Source organism: Oncorhynchus tshawytscha, linkage group LG25 (genome assembly GCF_018296145.1).
Source record: "Oncorhynchus tshawytscha isolate Ot180627B linkage group LG25, Otsh_v2.0, whole genome shotgun sequence".
Lineage (NCBI taxonomy): Eukaryota > Metazoa > Chordata > Actinopteri > Salmoniformes > Salmonidae > Oncorhynchus > Oncorhynchus tshawytscha.
In genome coordinates, this window is record NC_056453.1 from 1,591,707 (window position 1) to 1,613,483 (window position 21,777).

Consider the following 21,777-nt stretch of genomic DNA (forward strand, 5'->3'; position numbering starts at 1 on the left):
GATTATTCCGATGGCATATGTGGCCCTGGTCTAAGTATAGTACATTTAACAGCTTTGATCTCCAGTCAAGTTGGATGTCAATCACAATGCCATCTGGTGGAGACCAATACAAGTCCCACGCACAAGGTCACATCCAAGGTCTCCTCCTCATCCACATCATCATTGCTTGAATCTGGATCAAAATATTATGGGCATCATGGCCTTAATCATTTGGGATGCTCTGTTAAAACAATGCTCCCCCATGCAAAGTGGCCACAGTTGATTACCGATGGCTGTGTTTTAAACCCAGTTAGGTCTCCCTTTGATGCATTTCAATCTGAGTGAAGCTGACACATGCAGCCTTCACTGGTTCAAATACTGGTGGTGTGTGGTTCAGGATCACCTACCGTAGAATGAGAGCTTTCCTTTTACAGTGTTCTTCCCCCTGGAGTTCTCTGCCACACACTCATATGTGCCCGCGTCTTCCTGCTGGAAATAAGGGATTTCCAGGACGCCGCTGGCTTTCCTCACGTCCACTTTCCTAGAAAAGGGGATTCCGTCCACTCTACTCCAGTTTATAGAGGGGACAGGGCTGGAGTAAAGAGGAATGGAAAGAGATACCATGTAGCATGTTCATATTACAAACACAAATCATTTGTAATATTACAACCTCACCACAATACTTAACCTAGATGGATTCAATTGATCAGACAAAAAAAACTGACATGTAGGTAATACATAATTCAGCTAGTGTACCAGGAATCACAGCCCCAACTCTACGAGAAATCTCAGATGTCCAGCTCAGCTTCAATCAGAGGAGGGTTGGAGGCATGCAGTGATACATGAAAAATATCTTGCAGTTTGTTAATAACTTTTATGCTTTTCATGTATTTGTGTGCCTGTTTAACCAAGCCCAGAGTCCACTTACTTTCCTAATGCAAAACATTCCAGTTTCACTGTCAATCCTTTGGCTACATGGACAATCTCTGGAAACTGAACTTCGATCTTCGGCTCGTATTCACCCATTATACCTGAGGAGGAGTAATTCACAACCAATTATAAGAAAGCAAAAAACAACAACACAGATAATATGATATGTCGTTATGTCCGTTATGTCTACATATGTCCTATAAGCGATTACAATCATACACCTGAGAAGTGGTTCTTTTGGAAAACCAATAACAGGTTCTCATTGTTGCTGGTATTCTCTATCTGCAAATCACATTTCCAGAGGTTTCTCAGCCCAAATGGGCTCTTGAAATGGGAGAAACAAGCCAATTTCATCTCCTTGATATTGTGAGGCACGGTTCCCTGGCTGACTGTGAAACCTCATTCAGATCTGTATCTCCATTGTCTAATACAGCCAGGTAGCCAAGGCCCTATCAGCCATAGTACATGAGACAGCTGGATGAGGCTCTAATCAGTGATGTAGTCAAGTCACTAAACCTTGAGTCCGAGTCGAGTGCCAAGTCCCTACACTATTAGAAAAAAGGGTTCCAAATTTGTGGATTTTTGTGGATTAATAGGGTTATACCAAGAACCATTTTCATCTGAAGAAACCTTTTTGGCAGACGATGGTTCTTTGTAAGGCAAGCTCACTGGGCACAGATGTCAATTCAACATCTAATTTTGATTTAAATTTGTTGAGTTTTTAACTAACCTGAATTCAATGTGAAATCAACAACAAAAAATCACCATGTCATTGGATTTAGGTTAAAAGTTGGGTGAAATAAATTCCATTATTGGGAGATGAATTCACCTTTCAGCAGGACAATAACCTAAAACACAAGGTCAAATCTACACAGAAGTTGATTACCCAGAAGATAGTGATGGTTCCTGAGTGGCCAAGTTACAGTTTTGACTTAAATCTGCTTTAAAATTTATGGCAAGACTTGAAAGTGGTGTTTAGCAATGATCAACCACCAAAAAGGGTTCCCCTATGGGGACAAACCAAACAACCCTTAATGGTTCTTCTTAACTCCTTTTTTTAAAGAGTGTGTTAGCTAGTTGAGTATCTGGAGCATCAGCATTTGTGGATTCATTTATAGGATCAAAATGGCCAGAAACAAATAACTTTCTTCTGAAACTCATCAGTCTATTTTTGTTCATAGAAATGAAGGCTATTCCCGTGAAATTGCCAAGAAACTGAAGATCTCGTACAGATCTCTATCCAGAAAAGAAAGAGGAGTGGGAGGCCCCGGTGCACAACTGAGCAAGAGGACAAGTACATTAGAGTGCCTCACAAGTCCTCAACTGGCAGCTTCATTAAATAGTACACGCAAAACACCAGTCTCAACATCAACGGTGAAGAGGCGACTCTGGGATGCTGGCCTTCTAGGCAGAGTTGCAAAGAAAAAGCCATATCTCTGTCCAGTGTTTGTGTTCTTTTGCACATCTTAATATTTTATTTTTATTGGCCAGTCTGAGATACTATTTAATGAAGAAGCCAGTTGAGGACTTGTGAGGGGTCTTTTTTCTCAAACTAGACACTCTAATGTACTTGTCCTCTTGCTCAATCTGTAGGTAGGTAGCCAACTTTCTGTGCTAGTGGTGGCTGTTTAACAATCTGATGGCCTTGAGATAGAAGCTGTTTTTCAATCTCTCTGTCCCAGCTTTGATGCACCTGTACTGACCTCGCCTTCTGGATGGAAGCGGGGTGAACAGGCTGTGCCTTGGGTGGTTATTGTCCTTGATGATCTTTCTTGCCTTCCTGTGACATTGGGTGTTGTAGGTGTCCTAGAGGGCAGGTAGTTTGCCACCAGTGATGCGTTGTGCAGACCGCACCACCCTCTGGAGAGCCTTGCGGTTGTGGGCGGTGCAGTTGCCGTACCAGGCGGCGATACAGCCCGACAGGATGCTCTCAATTGTGCACCTGTAAAGGTTAGTGAGCGTTTTCGGTGACAAGCCACATTTTTTCAGCCTTCTTCACCACACTGTCTGTGTGGTTGGACCATTTCAATTCGTCGATGATATGTACACAGAGGAACTTAAAAGGATCCTTCTCCACTGCTGTTGTGTCGATGTGGATAGGGGGGTGCTCCCTCTGCTGTTTCCTGAATTCCACAATCATCTCTTTTGTTTTGCTGACATTGAGTGAGAGGTTATTTTTCTGACACCACACTCCGAGGGCACTCACCTCCTCCCTGTAGGCTGTCTCGTCATTGTTGGTAATCAAGCTAACCACTGTTGTGTCATCTGCTAACTTGGTGATTGAGTTGGAGGCGTGCATGGCCATGCTGTCATTGTTCAACAGGGAGTACAGGAGGGGGCTGAGAATGCCCACTTGTGGGGTCCAAGTGTTGAGGATCAGCAGAATGGAGATGTTGTTTCCTACCTTCACCACCTGGGGGCAGCCCGTCAAGAAGTCCAGGACCCAGTTGCACAGGGCGGAGTCGAGACCCAGGAGTTTGGGTATACACTATAGTGTTGAATGCTGACCTGTAGTCAATGAACAGCATTTGTACATAGGTATTCCTCTTGTCTAGATGGCATAGGGCAGTGTGCAGTGTGATGGCGATTTCATCGTCTGTGGACCTATTCGATCGGTAAGCAAATTGAAGTGGGTCTAGCGTGACAGGTATGGTGGAGGTGATATGATCCTTGACTAGTCTCTCAAAGCACTTCATGATGACAGAAGTGAGTGCTACGGGGCGGGGTGATAGTCATTTAGTTCAGTTACCTTAGCTTTCTTGAGAAGAGGAACAATGTTTGCCATCTTGAAAAATGTGGAATTATTTAATGATAGGTCGGCTGACTACACATAAATGTTTCCCCTGATTCAACCAATTATAGTTGTCTTCATGACCATATTTAATAGGGAGGGTTAATTTACTCATGATCATATCTAAGAGGGATGAATAATTAGCAGTGGTAGTTTTCATGCTAACATACTGAATGTAACACGTGGGTTATGAACCAGGTTCTCCCACAGGAACAACCAACATATTAGCCCATTAGACCAAGACGAAATTCCCTCATGGGCCGAGGGCCGATGCTGGTTTTTGATGTTTGCAGGCGGGTTACCTCATCCTGTGACCATGACCAACTCATGTCCGCTACATGTGCTTGCGCCTGACATATCTGCTAGATATAACGATTAGAAAAAATATATCTAATATTTGTTCATGTTAAAAGGACTCTTCTGGTTTCAGATTGAGGCCTAAACAGTTGGAGTAAAAGATCTGCTCAAGGCCATGCAAGAAAGCTTTGTCAAAGGCTCTCCAATGAAAATGTATTTTGTCTGAGTGATCTAATTGTTGGCTTTCTCTAACTAATGTTTAACACTATGCAGATATACAATTATTCATATACTGTATGTATGATTTATTAATGGTATAGTAGTGTAGTTTAATATTACTGACATTTCACCTACTGATTGTGAACAAATTAAACTATTCTAACGTGATAGTATTGCACACATTACACAGCACAACAGCCAGAAAATGAACATATGAAATAGGAATATACTGTTTTGATAGGGTGTAAGTGGTTGTCGTAGAACTGGATCTCACCATCACTGCGGAGCACCAAAGGCGTGGGCGGGCCCTGGACTCTGGTTTTGGTGACAGTATTAGTCACCACACAGGTGTAGTTGCCCACATCAGAAGGCTCCACTTTAGCGATGTATAGATTGCCCGTCTCCTGGGAGATAAAGCGTCGTGTGTCCTGCTTCACAAATGAGGGATACTCATTAAAAATCCAGGAGAATGTCAGATCTGTGGAGAAAGGAGAAGAAATGTGTGAGATCAAATACAACTAAAATTACACCAGGGTTTCAGGGTCACGCTGACTCTCCTTATTAGAATAATAACATGGGAGAATAGGGAGAATACCAGTTTTGTCTGGTTGGAATTGATTTGGTGGAGTAGCAGGTGTGTAGGGTTGTTTGATTCTTCACCCTCCAAAGGGGTTGCAGAATCATCACAGAGCTACATGCTAGGGTGAAAATTAATGATGGACGGAGTGTGATGAGTTAGGAGGTGCTCTAATTATCTGGACACATTTCAAAATGAATATTGTTTGTGTGGCAGGGTTTCTTTGGTAAAAAAGAAATATTGCATTTTGACAAAATCAGAGGACATTTTGTAGATAATACAAGGCCTTGAGATTGGCTGAATGTTTTATTTCACAGAGAAAACAAACTTTAAACATTCTAAGTTGTTAAGAATGACCGACCAGGATGCTTAGTTCGGGTTTGGTTTTTGTAGCACACAGTTGGACAGCAGAGTAACATGACCAAAAATAATGGTTTTATTGATGCAAAAGTGTGAGAAAACAAATTCATTTGGGGAATGCGTAAGGGATAGGCCTAATTTCTAAGGGACGATGGGCTTGAGCTCGGATCGTCACAAAATACTAGGTTAATTGTACTGTAATTGTACTGTAAGTAAATGTTAAAATAACTCTCACCATGATGGTAAAAATAACAATACAACAATCATACCCTGATGAAGTCAGCTTGTCTGTCGAAACATTTAACTTATTTGGTTATTAAATTATTGCATCTGAGCTCCTAGAGTGTGTGGCTCTACTTTTATTTTTCAAATGTTCTACTCCGCTAGCCAGCACCTCGACTAAACCGGTGTGCATTACATTTGCCTCCACAAAAATAACAATACAACATATAGTATACAGTACATTTGTAGGATCACAGGACAAGGCAGGATCTCAGATCTGCTATGATTCACAGGATAACGAGCATCATGTTGGCTGGTAACTGTCAGGTGGGTCTCTCCAGTCATTTTCTTACTGTAAATGTCAGCATCTTTTTAATGTCACATCTTTTGTGGTTTGAGTCTTTCAAAAAGAACAAAACACACATTTTGAAGAGTAACCTTTGAAATAAACACTTTGTTTGGCTATTTGTCTGGTGATTCAGTAACTTTATGTGCCCAGAGACTTTGGCTCCTTAGGCCAAAAGGATTCACAGAGGAGTACATTTAAAATAAAATAAAATCATTTGTATGCGTGACTGAGGCAACTGAAATACTGTACATTCTTGAAAAACTTTTCCCATTCTGCATCTTTTGTAGTGCTTTGTGTTAATCCAAGCTCATTGTTCCCACCAGGACTTTGAAAGTTTCATAAGCACCACCAGCATAATCATCATTATCACCACCATCATCATCATCGTCGTTGTCGTCGTTAGCGTCATCATCATCACCATCATCATGTCATTTAAAAGGTATATAAAATCAGTGGTGATCCCATCTGCATTGCTTGCTGTCTGCTTTCCTTGCTGTTTGGGGTTTTAGGCTGGGTTTCTGTATTCTTTGTGACATCTGCTGATGTAAAAAGGGCTTCATAAATACATTTGACTGATTGATTGATTACACAAGCAGTACCCTACAGCTAAACTATACTTCTAGGTTTCGATCTACTGCAAAGAACAAATGATAGACAGAGCCAGTGTAAAACACATTGTGATTCGTGACAGTTTGATCTCAGCTGGGGTACTTATCAAGAACACTGCTTTCAGGGTCATGTTGTTTTTTTCTGTTGCCGAGCTCTCGTTTGAAGCTTTCAGGGACAAATGATTATTTCTGAATGTTCTGACATTCTAATCAGTGGAGGGCAGCCTGAGTTTTCCAGGCCTTCTAATTGACAGGCACGTACCTTTTCCCGCTGAGCCTAATCAAACCCATTCACTTGTTAGCTGGTTGGTAATTAAACAAAACAGTCTTGAAGGATTCCTCCTTTACCCTTTCTATCTGCCTGGTCATTTATCACAGCAGGCTTCGATGCATGATGCAGCTCACTCACTGTTAGGAGCAGGTATAGGCTACAGCATGAATCAGAGCAGGCCAATCAGCCTCTTCAGAAGTGTATTTTGGCAGAGTCCTGAGGGTATTAGAACACAGAAGGTGATGGCACAGCAAGCAGAAAGGAGGGGAAAGGACAACAGAGACATGGAACATTCTGCTCTCCAAGGCAGGACAAGGCATATTGTTTTGGCTCGTTTCCTCTCCAGTGCTCATGGGTTGTGCTTGCACCTGCTCACACACGTGTTTACTACTCATGAGTTTAATTGTGACTACAGTATGGGATAATAAATAATGGCAAGAAAATATAATGATAATGCAGTGTTGAACAAGGCTAGGAAACATGACTGAAATATATTCAGATATGTTACTCACCAGCACTACCAGCATTACCAGCATTTACGACCAGGAATACAACTTTCCAGAATCGGATCCTTTGTTTCTCACCCTGCAGAGCAATTGAACTGAATCCAGAGGCCGACCAAAAACACAGCCGGCGGAGGAGAGGTACTCGGAGTGGTCTTCTAGTCCGACTTCGGAGGCTCACACACCATCCACCGCTTCCAAGTATATTACTCGCTTATGTTCAATCTCTGGGTAATAAAGTTGACGAGCTCAGGGCGAGGATTTCCTTCTAGAGAGACATCAGGGATTGTAACATACTCTGTTTAATGGAAACATGGCTCTCTCAGGATATACTGTCTGAGTCCGTCCAGCCAGTTGGGTTCTCAGATCATCGCGCAGACAGGGATAAATATCTCTCCGGAAGGGAGATTACAAAAAAAATGGTAACTATAATCCGTTACGTTACCAGCAAAAATATTGTAATCCGATTAGCGATACTTTCGAAAAACTAGATGATTACTTTAAGGATTCATTTTTAATTCAGAAAGCATGTTTGCAATTTCTTTTGACACTTTTCTGTTTTCTCAATGACATTCAAATCAGCATCGAAAAAAGGCGCAAGTTTAAGTTTGTTCCACCTGAGCGAGTCTATCCACAAGTCAGAGACCACTATGATGACACACCAAATGTATTTGATAGATCGCAGGAAAAGAGCAGGAATAGGCTTTTGTAGGTTACTGTCCAAGCCATGTCTTCCAATGGTGCGACTGCCGCTGGAATCCAAAGATTATCCAACTTGAATAAATGCTTGGAGTTAAGGATGACAGTAGTGATGTAGTCTACGGCAATACGGATATCACTTATTATTGATATTTACATAGCGCATTGATGTGAATCCTACTGCTGCTTTCTCATCTAGCTATTTGCGCCTTACAGATAGTGGTTGTTGTGGATGGCTGTTCACAAATCTAAATGTGTATTTGAACCCAATAATGTTTGAATTCTAGATGTTTAAACTGCCTATCAATCATCAATGAAAAATGCACTGTTCCAACAGCTGCATAGTGCGGATCCAAGTGGGGCTTTTATTACTCAATCTAATTCATGCTGATAAAAATAATCCATTGGACTAATGGACACATGCTCCAATTTGCACACTTTTGATGGACTTAAAGGGGCAATCTGTAGGTGCTACATCCATTTTTGGATTTAGAAATTATATATACAGTACCAATCAAAAGTTTGGGAACACCTACCCATCCAAGGGTTTTTCTTTATTTTGTAGAATAATTGTGAAGACATCAAAACTATGAAATAACACATAAGGAATAATGTAGTAAGCAAAAAAGTGTTAAATATATCAAAATATATTTTATAGTAGACAGCTTTGCACACTCTAGGTAAAGCATGCCATTCCATGAACGCAGCATTTATTTTTAAACTCGAATCAATGAGCTCAATCAGTCCTCCATGACAGCAAAATCATAAACAACAGAGTAGGGCTGGCTAATAAGTCCTTAGTTTTGGGGTCATGCTCAGGTAAAACAAATTGGCTAATCTATAGTTCCATATTTCCAAGTCCTATTCTTGAAGATCAAGGGGTATAACATTTATTGGAATGACTGGATTTCTGATAGACTTTGTTTTTTTAATGTAAATACATCATTTAATCGTATTATTATATGTAGTAGAAAGCGATGGCTTAGAAGAAGCCTACATAACCAACCCATAAAGTAACATTTAAATCCATATATGGCCAGTTATGTAAACTTTAACATTGATTTATCCTGCAACAGATGCCATTCAATTGGTAACATACATTTTCATCTTCTTCTAATGCCTCTTAAAGGGAAGGTAATCTAAAAGTAACGGAATGTAATCAGATTACGTTACTGAGTTTGGGTTATCCAAAAGGTACATTACTGATTACAATTTCGGACAGGTAACTTGTAACTGTAATGGATTGCATTCAGAAAGTAACCTACCCAACCCTGCTCTCCGGGAAGAAGAAGGGTAGGGGTGTATGTTTCATGCTTAACGACTCAAGTCGTTTTGTTCATCTCACCTAGAACACCTCACAATCAAATGTCGACCGTATCATCTCCCAAGAGAATTCCCTTCGGTTATAGTCACAGCCGTGTATATCCCCCCTCAAGCTGATACCACAAAGAACTTCACTGGACTTTATGCTAAATGGAAACCACATATGCTGAGGCCACATTTATAATAGCTGGGGATTTTAACTAAGCAAATTTGGGAGAAAGGCTACCGAATTTCTATCAACCCATGGACTGTAGTACTCGCGGTGCTAAAACACTCGACCACTGCTACTCCAACTTTCGGGGTGCCTACAAGCCCTCCCCCGTCCTCCTTTCGGCAAATCTGACCACGACTCCATTTTGCTATTCCCTTCCTATAGGCAGAAACTCAAAAAGGCAGTACCCGTGCTAAGGACTATTCAACGCTGGTCAGACCAATAGGAATCTACGCTTCAAGATTGTTTTGATCACGGGGACATGTTCCGGTTAGCCTCGGATAATAACATTGATGAACATACAGATTTGGTGACTGAGTATATCAGGAAATGTATAGGAAATGTTGTACTTATTGTGACTATTTATTTTATTTTTATTTTACCTTTATTTAACCAGGCAAGTCAGTTAAGAACACATTCTTATTTTCAATGACAGCCTGGGAACAGTGGGTTAACTGCCTGTTCAGGGGCAGAACGACAGATTTGTACCTTGTCAGCTCGGGGTTTGAACTCACAACCTTCCGGTTACTAGTCCAACGCTCTAACCACTAGGCTACCCTGCCGCCCTATTAGAACCTACCCCAACCAGAAACCGTGGATAGATGGCAGCATTTGCGCAAAACTGAGAGCGCGAATCACCGCATTTAACCATGGCAAGGTGACGTTGTATATGGAAGAATACAAACAGTGTAGTTGTTCCCTCTGCAAGGCAATCAAACAAGCAAAACGTCAGTATAGAGACAAAGTGGAGTCGCAATTCAACGGCTCAGACACCAGACGTATGTGACAGGGTCTACAGACAATCATGGACTACAAAATGAAAACCAGCAACGTGGCGGACACTGACATCTTGTTTCCGGAACAAGCTAAACATCTTATTTGTCCGCTTTGAGGATAACACAGTGCCACCGACGCGGCCCTCTACCAAGGACTGTGGGATCTCCTTCTCTGTGGCCAATGTGAGCAAGAAGCGTTTTAACCCTCGAAAGGCTGCCGGGACAGACGGCATATCAACCGCTTCCTCAGAGCATGTGCAGACCAGCTGACTGGTGTGTTTACAGACATATTCAACCCCCAGTTCGCTGATCCTCAGCACTGTGCCCCCACAAGGGTGCGTCCTCAGCCCCCTCCTGTACTCCCTGTTCACCCATGACTGCATGGGTGTGGATTTCCATTGTCAAATCACGCCTCCAACTCAATCATCAAGTTTGCAGACGACACAACATTAGTAGGCTTGATTAACAACAATGACGAGACAGCCTACAGGGAGGAGGTGAGGGCTCTGGGAGTGTGGTGCCAGGAAAATAAACCTGTTACTCAATGTAAACAAAACAAATGAGATGATTGTGGACTTCAGGAAACAGCAGAGGGAACACCCCCTATCCACATCGACACGACCTCAGTGGAGAAGGTGGAGAGCTTCAAGTTCCTCGGTGTACACATCACTGACAATCTGAAATGGCCCACCCACACAGACAGTGTGGTGAAGAAGGCACAACAGCACCTATTCAACCTCAGGAGGCTGAAGAAATTTGACTTGGCACCTAAAACCCTTACAAACTTTTACAGATGCACAGTTTTACAGATGCACTGCCCACAACTGCAGGGCTTTCCAGAGGGTTGTGTGGTCTGCCCAATGTATCTCCGGGGGCAAACTACCTGCCCTCCAGGACACCTACAGCACCTGATGTCACAGGAAGGCCAAAACAATCATCAAGGACAACCACACTAGTCACTGCTTGTTCAGCCCGCTACCATCCAGAAGGCGAGGTCAGTACAGATGCATCAAAGCTGGAACCAAGAGACTGAAAAACAGCTTCTATCTCAAGGCCATCAGTCTGTTATGTAAGGACATCTCTCTCAGAAGACAAAACATTACAAACAGCTAGCAGCCAAGTAGATTGGTCACGAAAGTCAGAAAAGCAATAAAACGAATCGTTACCTTTGATGATCTTCGTATGTTTGCACTCACGAGACTCCCAGTTACACAACAAATGTTCCTTTTGTTCCATAAAGATTATTTCTATATCCAAAATACCTCCATTTGGTTGGAGCGTTTATGTTCAGAAATCCACAGGCTCGAGTGCAGACAAAAATTCCAAATAGTATCCGTAAAGTTCGTAGAAACATGTCAAACGTTTTTTATAATCAATCCTCAGGTTGTTTTTAAAATATATAATGGATAATATTTCAACCGGGACTGTAGCTTCTTCAATAGGAGAGAGAGAGAAAATGTCTGCTCCAAGCTGTTGCGCATGTAAAACGCTCCTGGCACCCAGCCAACCAATGATGCGATGTGACCTTTCTCGCTCATTTTTCAAAATAAAAGCCCGAAACTATGGCTAAAGACTGTTCACACCATGGGGAAGCCATAGGAAAAGGAATCTGGTTGATATCCCTTTAAATGGAGCGAAGGCAGGCAATGGAACAGAGAGCTTTCAGGAAAAACAGCACTTCCGGGTGGATTTTCCTCAGGTTTTCGCCTGCAATATGAGTTCTCTTATACTCACAGACAATATTTTGACAGTTTTGGAAACTTTAGGGGTTTCTATCCTAATCTGACAATTATATGCATATTCTAGATCCTGGGCCTGAGAAATAGGCAGTTTCATTTGGGTATGTTTTTCATCCAAACATCAAAATACTGCCCCCTACACTCAACAGGTTAAATAGCACATTAAATGCTGCTGCCTATATACATAAACTTGAAATCACTGGCCACTTTAATAAATGGAACACTTGTCAATTTAATAATGTTTACATGTTTTGCAATACTCCTCTCATATGTATATAATGTATTCTATTATAGTCTACGCCTCTCTGACATTGCTCATCCATAAATGTATATTTTCTTAATTCCATTCCTTTACTTAGATTTGTTTGTATTGGGTATACAGTATGTTGTGAATTTGTTCAATATTACTTGTTAGATATTACTGCACTGTCAGAGCTAGAAGCACAAGCATTTTTCCCTACACCCACAATAACATCTTCTAGACACGTGTATGTGACCAATAAAATTTGATAGATAATGGATTTCCATAAAAAATCCTATTTTCCCTAACTCCTTAACCCTAAACCTAACCCTTAACCAAAACCCAAACTCTAACCCTGATTTGTGAGCATAAAAGTGCCCTTTTCCTTGTGGGGACTGGTGAAATGTTGCTACTTGTCAGACTTTCCATGTTTTACTATCCTCATGGGGACTTTAGGTCCCCACAAGGGATAGACTTCTGGTCCCCACAAGGAAAGACTTCTGGTCCCCACAAGGATAGTAACACCAAACACACACGCTAAAATAATGTGCGACTTAGTATTTTTATACATGACACTAAGCATGATGGGATGTTAATTGTTTAATTAACTCAGCAACAACAACTGTCTGGAAGCACCTTTCATTATACTTTCTATCCCTAATTTACTCAAGTGTTTCCTTTATTTAGACAGTTACCTATAGATAAAGCATTCTGTAGCGTGTGGGTATATTCTAAGAGATGATACATTTGTGAAGAGAGGAGTTTCCACTTTGAGGAGTCCCCCGAGAGGCTTGAGAGATGCTGACAAATTATGGCGCTGTGTGTATGTAGACTGCTGGGCTTGCACAATACTTCGAAGAAGTTACAATGGAATGAAGAGATCTGCAAAAACAGAGACCAACAAGTATATCGTAAATAATTTGTGAAAATGTAAAAATTATGTAAGAAGGCGGAGACACTAAGCAATTCTCCAGAATAAAATCTGCCATACTTTGAGACAACACAGCTGTGTCGTAAGTCTCCAATACAGAGCACAGCATACAATTAATTATTGTCACACTCAGGGAAAATAACGTACTGTATGACTGAAAGCAAGATTTTGTAGAAATGTTAGCTCATTTATTGAAAATGAAATACAGAAATATCTCATTTACATAAGAATTCACACCCTTTGTAGAAGCACCTTTGACAGTGATTACAGCTGTGATTCTTTCTTGGTAAGTCTCTATTAGGTTTCCACACCTGGATTGTGAAACATTTGCCCATTATTCTTTTCAAAATTCTTCAAGCTCTGTCAAATTGTTTGTTGACAATTGCTAGACAACCAATTTCAGGCCCTGCCATACATTTTCAAGCAGATTTAAGTCAAAACTGTAACTCAGACACTCAGGAATATTCACTGTCTTCTTGGTAAGTAACTACAATGTCTGGTGGAAAGCCGACTGAACAAGGTTTTTCTCTAGGATTTTGCCTGTACTTAGCTCCATTACGTTTATTTTGTATCCTGAAAAACTCCCAGTCCTTAACGATTACAAGTATAACCATAACATGATGCAGCCACCAGTATGCTTGAAAATATGGAGAGTTGTATTCAGTAATGTGTTAATTTGCCCCAAACATAACACTTTGTATTTGGGACAAAAAGTGAATTGCTTTGCCACATTTTTTTCAGTATTACTTTAGTGCCTTGTTGCAAACAGGAATATTGGGAATATGTTTATTCTGTACAGGCTTCCTTCTTTTCACTCTGTGAATTAGGTTAGTATTGTGGAGTAACTGCAACGTTGTTGATCCATCCTCGGTTCTCTCCTGTCACAGGCATTGAACTCTGTAACTGTTTAAAGTCACCATTGGCCTCATGGTGAAATCCCTGAGCGGTTTCCTTCCTCTCCGGCAACTGAGTTTGGAAGGATGGCTGTATCTTTGTAGTGACTGGGTGTATTATACACCATCCAAAGTGTAATTAATAACTTCTCCATGCTGACTGGAATATTCAATGTCTGCTTTTTATTTTATTTTTACCCATCTACCAATGGGTGCTCTTCTTTGCGAGGCATTGGAAAACCTCCCTGGTCTTTGTAGTTGAATCTGTGTTTGAAATTCACTGCTCAACAGATAATTGTATGTGTAGGCTACAGAAATTACGTAGTCATTAAAAACGTATGTTAAACACAATTATTTTACACAGAGTGAGGCCATGCCATTTATTAATTGAATTGTTACTCCTGAACTTATTTAGTCTTGCAATAACAAAAGGGTTGAATACTTATCGGCTCAAGACATTTTAGCTTTTAATTTGTAATTAATTAGCAACAATTAAAATCAAACATTATTCCACTTTGACATTATGGGGTATGGTGTGTAAGGTCAGTGACAAAAAAATCTAAATGTAATCCATTTTAAATTCAGGCTGTAACAACAAAATGTGAAAGAAATCAAGGGGTATGAACACTTTCTGAAGGCACTGTACAAGCACATCCAATCACATGGCATAATTGCGCATCTCTAAATTCTTCCCAAAACACAAAAATCATCATGAAAAAAAAAATATATAATATGTTGTTTCATCCTCAAAGTGCTAGTGCAACGGTGTAATTATTCCCTTCAATGGGCATCCAGATTACAGAATATAAATAGTGCTCCATGACAAATGATTGGATATGCTTACACACACATTGCTTTATTTGTGTATTGCTTACACATGCAATCCTTTATGTGTGTATTATTGTCAGTGTTCTGAGCCAACAATTAAAAGCCAACCAACCTCTTGGCTTTGTTCAAAGTAATATCTACACACTGCAAGATGGCAGGCCTCTGCATATTCTACACTGAACCCAGTGGCAGAGCCCCCTGAGATCCCCCTGTGGAGTCAGCGTGCTATGAAAACAATATATATTCATCTAAACATAGGGAATAATTAAGACACGGGTGAACAACATGTGCAGTGTAGGCCTGCATCAACAGACAAAACAACCCATCTATCATTACAATAGGGTTGCTAAGGTGTATTATAAGGACATATCAGTTAATCAGATACTGAGATTCTGAGTTATAAGTTCTATCAATGTTAATACTGCCGTATTAATTCTGAGGAAGGGGGAGTTGTGTTTGTATCTTAATCATGCATTATCAGTGTCAATGCTTTAAATTAATATTAATCATGACAATCTGCTGCCTGATCATCTGGTATTAATAATACATTTAAAGTTTACTGTGACAACAATATGCATTTTTAATTACCGTGCTACAAAAAACAGGCAACAGCATCCTGGCGTGAACGATAAGCAAACTTTAAACAAAGAGGTTACTAATAGCCGTGTTCAAAGTTTAATATATCCACAGATGCAAGGAGGATGTGACACTTGTGGAGCTGTTGGATAACCCATGGAGGGGTCAGAAGCAAATTGCTCAGTTTCTCTGAAAAATTGCTCCAGTTTCTCTGACTAGTGGTTCTAGCAGGTCCACCAGTCTGGTGAGCCTCAAAATAAGGCAACATTACAAAACATCACCCTAGATTTGGTCCAGTCAATGTCCACTGATTCATAGAACTAGGGTCTCCTCCAATAGACTGCCTCTCCGCACTGCTGAAAACAAAGAATTCCATCCCACAGCCCATATGAAAAACACCCCCTGAAAGTACTGCCACTCCAATTGTGTTAAAGTGCAGTGCTCCCAAGTTTGCTCCAGGCTACAAAAATTCTCCTCCTCCCTACATTCTGTTCATGTACATGAGTAGACAGAGTGCACATGCTCTGTGTTCTCAAAGCCCGGGGTCTTAGGACAAAATGAACCAGGGGATACACAATGCAGCATCCCATTTCTTAGTGGATGCGCACAAGTGATTTCAGTCTTGAGTGCCGCTAAAAGGTCTCTCTCCATTAGAAAATGGAGGTCAGCTGCATCCGGTCCAGGACTAAACACAGTAGTTGAGTAATACAAAGACCAAGGCTAGGTCACACAGGCAGCCCATTAATCTAGTGTGTTTTGAGAGAGAGCGGAAGTGACAGCCTTTCAGCCTCTCTGGCTTCTCTGACTGTGGGAGCCCGGGTGAAGATCATTTGACTCTCCACTGCCCATTTCTGGAAACACTAGCAGCACATTCAGCAAACAGAGAGTATCGTAACATCATCATTAAAAGACCATTTCAACAATGCTAATAATATAATGTGTCTGCTCCAAATCACTGTGTTTTCTTATATGATTATAACACATCCCCAGCATATTTCCAATACTATAACATTGGCCTGTCAAAACAGGAAGTGCATCAGTAGAGACAGGCAGCTCCATGCTCAGCCTGTGTGCAGCTCTGTCTGTGCTTCTATCTGGCTTGGTGTCGTTCTTGATCTGCACCCACCCGTCTCCCTGCCTGTCTCTCTTCTGTTGACTAGCAGGAGCAGGTGGGCTCTGCATGCAGACATTGACCTTCGGCAAAAAAGAACAGCCAATGTCAAAATATCATTGTTATTGTATAATGTCGCAAAATTGGTAATGATAATGTTAATTTAAATGACCACTTCATCCATACCACAAGATAAGATCTGTTTGGCCATTGGCTGCCCATCTCATTATGTCCTGGGCTAGACAGGCCTGAGTGTATGATGAGCAAATATAATTTAGATGATAAATAGATCAGAAGCATAGTGATGACAGATTTAGATCTGAGAAATATTATAGCAAAAGCATAAAATATTTAGATCAGAGAATATTATTGCAAAATTTTAAAAGATTTAGATCTAAGGAATTTTATTGCAAAAACATACAAAAACCCTGTGATTTATAGTTGTTTATAAACTGGGTGGTTTGAGCCCTGAATGCTGAATGGCTGAAAGCTGTGGTATACCGCGGATTATTTTTACTGCTCTAATTACATTGGTAACCAGTTTATAAGAGCAATAAGGCACTTCGGGGGTTTGTGATATATAGCCAATATTTGTATTTGTATTTATTAGGGATCCCCATTAGCTGTTACCTTTGCTAATGGCTGTGTTCAAGCCGCGTTGCTTTGTGCTTAAGAACAGCCCTTAGCCGTGGTATATTGGCCATATACCACGCCCCCTTGGGCCTTATAGCCTAAGGAGTTATTAATCATATCGAGAGCTTTCACTTAATCAAAGCTTTTCCAATACTGAACTGCAAACAAACTGACCAAATCTGAAGGCACATAAAGTAATAGATTGGAGACACAAGGAATCCAATGTGTTCCTGCCTCACCTACTTTCTAGGCTGCTACTGTACACCACAACATTTAATAGAACACTATGCACCACACAGAAAATCAATGAGTGAAAGCAGTGCACTCCAATAACATTAAAAGCACAGGAATCGTGATGGGCTCTATAATTTGTTTTATTTGTTATTTTATTTAACCTTTATTTAACCAGGTAGGCCAGTTGAGAACAAGTTATCATTTACAACTGTGACCTGGCCAAGATACAGGAAATCAGTGAGACAAAAACAACAACACAGAGTTACACATAAATAAATGTACAGTCAATAACACAATAGAAAATAAAAATAGAAAAATCTATGTACAGTGTGTGCAAATGTAGAAGAGTAGGGAGGTAGGCAAAAAATAGGCCATAGATGTGAAATAATTACAATTTAGCATTATTACTGGAGTGATAGATGATGTGCAAGTAGAGATACTGGGGTGCAAAAGAGCAAGAGGGCAAGTAATAATATGGGGATGAGGTAGTTGGGTGTGCTATTTACAGATTGGCTGTGTACAGGTACAGTGATCGGCTAGCTGCTCTGACAGCTGATGCTGAAAGTTAGAGAGGGAGAAATAAGTCTCCAGCTTCCGTGATTTTTGCAATTCGTTCCAGTCATTGGCAGCAGAAAACTGGAAGGAAAGGCAGCCAAAGGTAGTGTTGGCTTTGGTGATGACCAGTGCAATATACCTGCTGGAGCACGTGCTACGGGTGGGTGTTGTTATGGTGACCAGTGAGCTGAGATAAGGCAGGGCTTGACATAGCAAAGACTTGTAGATGACCTGGAGCCAGTGGGTTGGGAGATGGATATGTAGTGAGGGCCAGCCAAAGAGAGCATACAGGTCGCAGTGGTAGGTAGTATATGGCGCTTTGGTGACAAAATGGATGGCACTGTGATAGACTACATCCAGTTGGCTGAGTAGAGTGTTGGAGGCTATTTTGTAAATGACATCGCCGAAGTCAAGGATCGGTAGGATAGTCACTTTTACGAGGGTATGTTTGATAGCATGAGCGAAGGAGGCTTTGCAGCGAAATAGGAAGCAGATTCTAGATTTAATTTTGGATTGAAGATGCTTAATGTGAGTCTGGAAGGAGAGTTTACAGTCTAACCAGACACCTAGGTATTTGTAGTTGTCCACATATTCTAGGTCAGAACCATCCAGAGTAACGATGCTAGTCGGGCGGGAGGGTACGGCCAGCAATCGGTTGAAGAGCATGCACTTAGTTTTACTAGCATTTAAAAGCAGTTGGAGGCCACAGAAGGAGTGTTGTTTGGCATCGAAGCTCGTTTGGAGGTTTGTCAGCACAATGTCCAAAGAAGGGCCAGATGTATACAGAATGGTGTCGTCTGTCGTCTCTGGTGGATCAGAGAATGACCAGCAGCAAGAGCAACATCATTGATATATACAGAGAAAAGAGTTGGCCCGAGAATTGAACCCTGTGGCACCCTCATAGAGACTGCCAGTGATCCAGACAACAGGTCCTCCGATTTGACACACTGAACTCTGTGAAGAAGTTGGTGAACCAGGCGAGGCATTCTTTTGAGAAACCAAGGCTGTTGTGTCTGCCGATAAGAATGCAGTGATTGACAGAGTCGAAAGCCTTTGCCAGGTAGATGAAGACGGCTGCACAGTACTGTCTTTTATCGATGGCGGTTATGATATCATTTAGGACCTTGAGCGTGGCTGAGCTGCACCCATGACCAGCTCGGAAACCAGATTGCATAGTGGAGAAGGTACGTGGGATTCGAAATGGTCGGTGATCTGTTTGTTAACTTGGCTTTCAAAGATTTTAGAAAGGCAGGGCAGGATGGCTACAGGTGTATAACAGTTTGGGTCTAGAGTGTCTCCCCCTTTGAAGATGGGGATGACCGCGGCAGCTTTCCAATCTTTGGGGATCTCAGACAATACAAAAGAGATGTTAAAAATTCATAGTAATAGGGGTTGCAATAATTTCGGAGAATACTTTTAGAAAGAGAGGGTCCAGGTTGTCTAGCCCAGCTGATTTGTAGGGATCCAGATTTTGCAGCTCTTTCAGAACATCAGCTGTCTGGATTTGGGTGAAGGAGAAGTGGGGGGAGGGGGTATTGGGCACGTTGCTGCAGGGGGTGCTGAGATGTTGGGGTAGCCAGGTGGAAAGCATGGTCAGCCGTAGAAAAATGCTTATTGAAATGATCAATTATAGTATATTTATCGGTGGTGACAGTGTTTCCTAGCCACAGTGTAGTGGGAAGCTGGGAGGAGGTGCTCTTATTCTCCATGGACTTTCCAGTGTCCCAAAAAATGTGGGAATTAGTGCTACAGGAACCAAATTTCTGTTTGAAAAAGCTAGCTTTAGCTTTCCTAACTGACTGAGTATATTGGTTCCGGACTTCCCTGAAAAGTTGCATATCGTGGGGGTTATTCGATGCTAATGCAGAACGCCACAGGATGTTTTTGTGCTGGTCAAGGGCAGTCAAGTCTGAGGTGAACCAAGGGCTATATCTGTTCTTAGTTCTACATTTTATGAATGGGGTATGCTTATTTAAGATGGAAAGGAAAGCACTTTTGAAGAGCAACCAGGTATCCTCTACTTATAGGATGAGGTCATTATCCTTCCAGGATACCAGGATTAGAAAGGCCTGCTCACGGAAGTGTTTTAGGGAGTATTTGACAGTAATGAGGGGTGGTCGTTTGACCCATTACGCACAAGGGCAATGAGGCAGTGATCGCTGAGATCCTGGTTGAAGAGAGCAGAGGTGTATTTAGAGTGCAAGTTGGTCAGGATGATATCTAAGAGGGTGCCTCTGATTACGGATTTAGGGTTGTACTTAAACCCTAAATTCATGTTCATTGATAATTTGTGTGAGATTGGGAGCATCTAGCTTAGATTGTAGGACAGCCGGGGTGTTAAGCATGTCCCAGTTTAGGTCACCTAACAGTACGAACTCTGAAGATAGACAGGGGGCGATCGATTCACATATGGTGTCCAGGGCACAGCTTGGGGCTGAAGGGGGTCTATAACAAGCGGCAACGGTGAGAGACTTGTTTCTGGAAAGGTGGATTTTTTAAAGTAGAAGCTCGAAATGTTTTGGCATAAACCTGGATAGTATGACAGAACTCTGCAGGCTATCTCTGCAGTAGATTGAAACTCCACCCCCTTTGGCAGTTCTAACTTGTCGGAAAATGTGATAGATAGGGATGGAAAATTCAGGATTTTTGGTGGCCTTCCTAAGCCAGGATTCAGACACGGCAAGGACATCAGGGTTGGCGGAGTGTGCTAAAGCAATGAATAAAACAAACTTAGGGATGAGGCTTCTAATGTTAACATGCATGAAACCAAGGCTTTTACGGTTACAGAAGTCAACAAATGTGAGCGCCTGGGAAATGGGAGTGATGCTGGGGGTTGCAGGGCCTGGGTTAACCTCTACATCACCAGAGGAACAGAGGAGGAGTAGGATGAGAGTACCGCTAAAGGCTAAAAGAACTGGTCGTCTAGTGCGTTCGGAACAGAGAGTGAAATGAGCTGATTTCTGGGCTCAGAAGAATATATTCAAGGCATAATGTACAGACAAGAGTATGGTAGGATGTGTGCACAGTGGAGGTAAGCCTAGGCATTGAGTGACGATGAGAGAGGTTTTGTCTCTAGTGATACCATTTAAGCCAGGTGAGGTCAGCGCATGTGTGGGGAGTGGAACAAAGGGCTAGCTAAGGCATATTGTGCAGGGCTGGAAGCTCTACAGCGAAATAAGACAAAAATCACTAACCAAAACAGCAGTAGACAAGGCATATTGACATTAGGGGGAGGCATGTGTAGCAAAGTTATCATAGGCACGGCGATTCTGACAGCTAGCAGGCCGGGGCAAGCAGGCTAGCAGATGGGCCTCAGGGGTATGTCGCAATGGAAGAGCCTATTGAAACCCCCTCGGACGGTTACGTCGGCAGACCAGTCGTGATGGATCAGCGGGTCTCCGTGTCGGAGGCAAAGGGTCCAGGCCAATTGGCAAAAGAGGTATTGAAGCCCAGGAATTTTCTGATGGATCTCTTCGGCTAGCTGGGAGATGGGCCTAGCTCGAGGCTAGCTCCAAGCTAACTGGTGCTTGCTTCGGGACAGAGACGTTAGCCAGGAGTAGCCACTCGGATAGCAGCTAGCTATCTGCGATGATCCGGAGTAAAGGTTCAAAGCTTGCGGTAGGAATCCGGAGATGTGGTAGAGAAAAAGTAGTCCAATATGTTCTGGGTTGATATCGTGCTGTGCAGACTGGCAGGAATTGACCGGGCTGAGGCTGGCAGATGTTCGCGTTAACGGTGATGACAGCTAGCAGTGGCTAACTGACTACTAGCTAGTAAGCTTCTTTATAATACATTGAGTTACAGAATATGCAGTACATGATTAATGTTATGCCCCACCTAAACTGTTTGAAAACACTGGTTCAGATAGTGCCTCGTCCATGGTTTCTATGCCAAGAGGGCAGGTTAAAAAAACAGAGAAAA

At 41.9% G+C, this 21,777-nt stretch overlaps 2 protein-coding genes across 5 annotated transcripts in view; both read right to left on the reverse strand.

The window, feature by feature from the left end:
- ccdc186 (coiled-coil domain-containing protein 186) overlaps window positions 1–21,777 on the reverse strand; it is a 1,196,038-nt gene that overhangs the window by 657,791 nt on the left and 516,470 nt on the right. The window lies entirely within an intron of this gene.
- LOC112220393 (contactin-4) overlaps window positions 1–21,777 on the reverse strand; it is a 227,456-nt gene that overhangs the window by 89,774 nt on the left and 115,905 nt on the right. For all 3 annotated transcript variants that reach the window (XM_024382295.1, XM_024382275.1, XM_024382285.1), the window contains exons 6-8: window positions 4,491–4,694; window positions 908–1,010; window positions 387–571 (exon numbers count right to left, since the gene is read on the reverse strand). In XM_024382295.1, coding sequence (XP_024238063.1) covers window positions 387–571; window positions 908–1,010; window positions 4,491–4,694 — 492 coding nt within the window. The remainder of the gene's footprint in view (window positions 1–386; window positions 572–907; window positions 1,011–4,490; window positions 4,695–21,777) is intronic.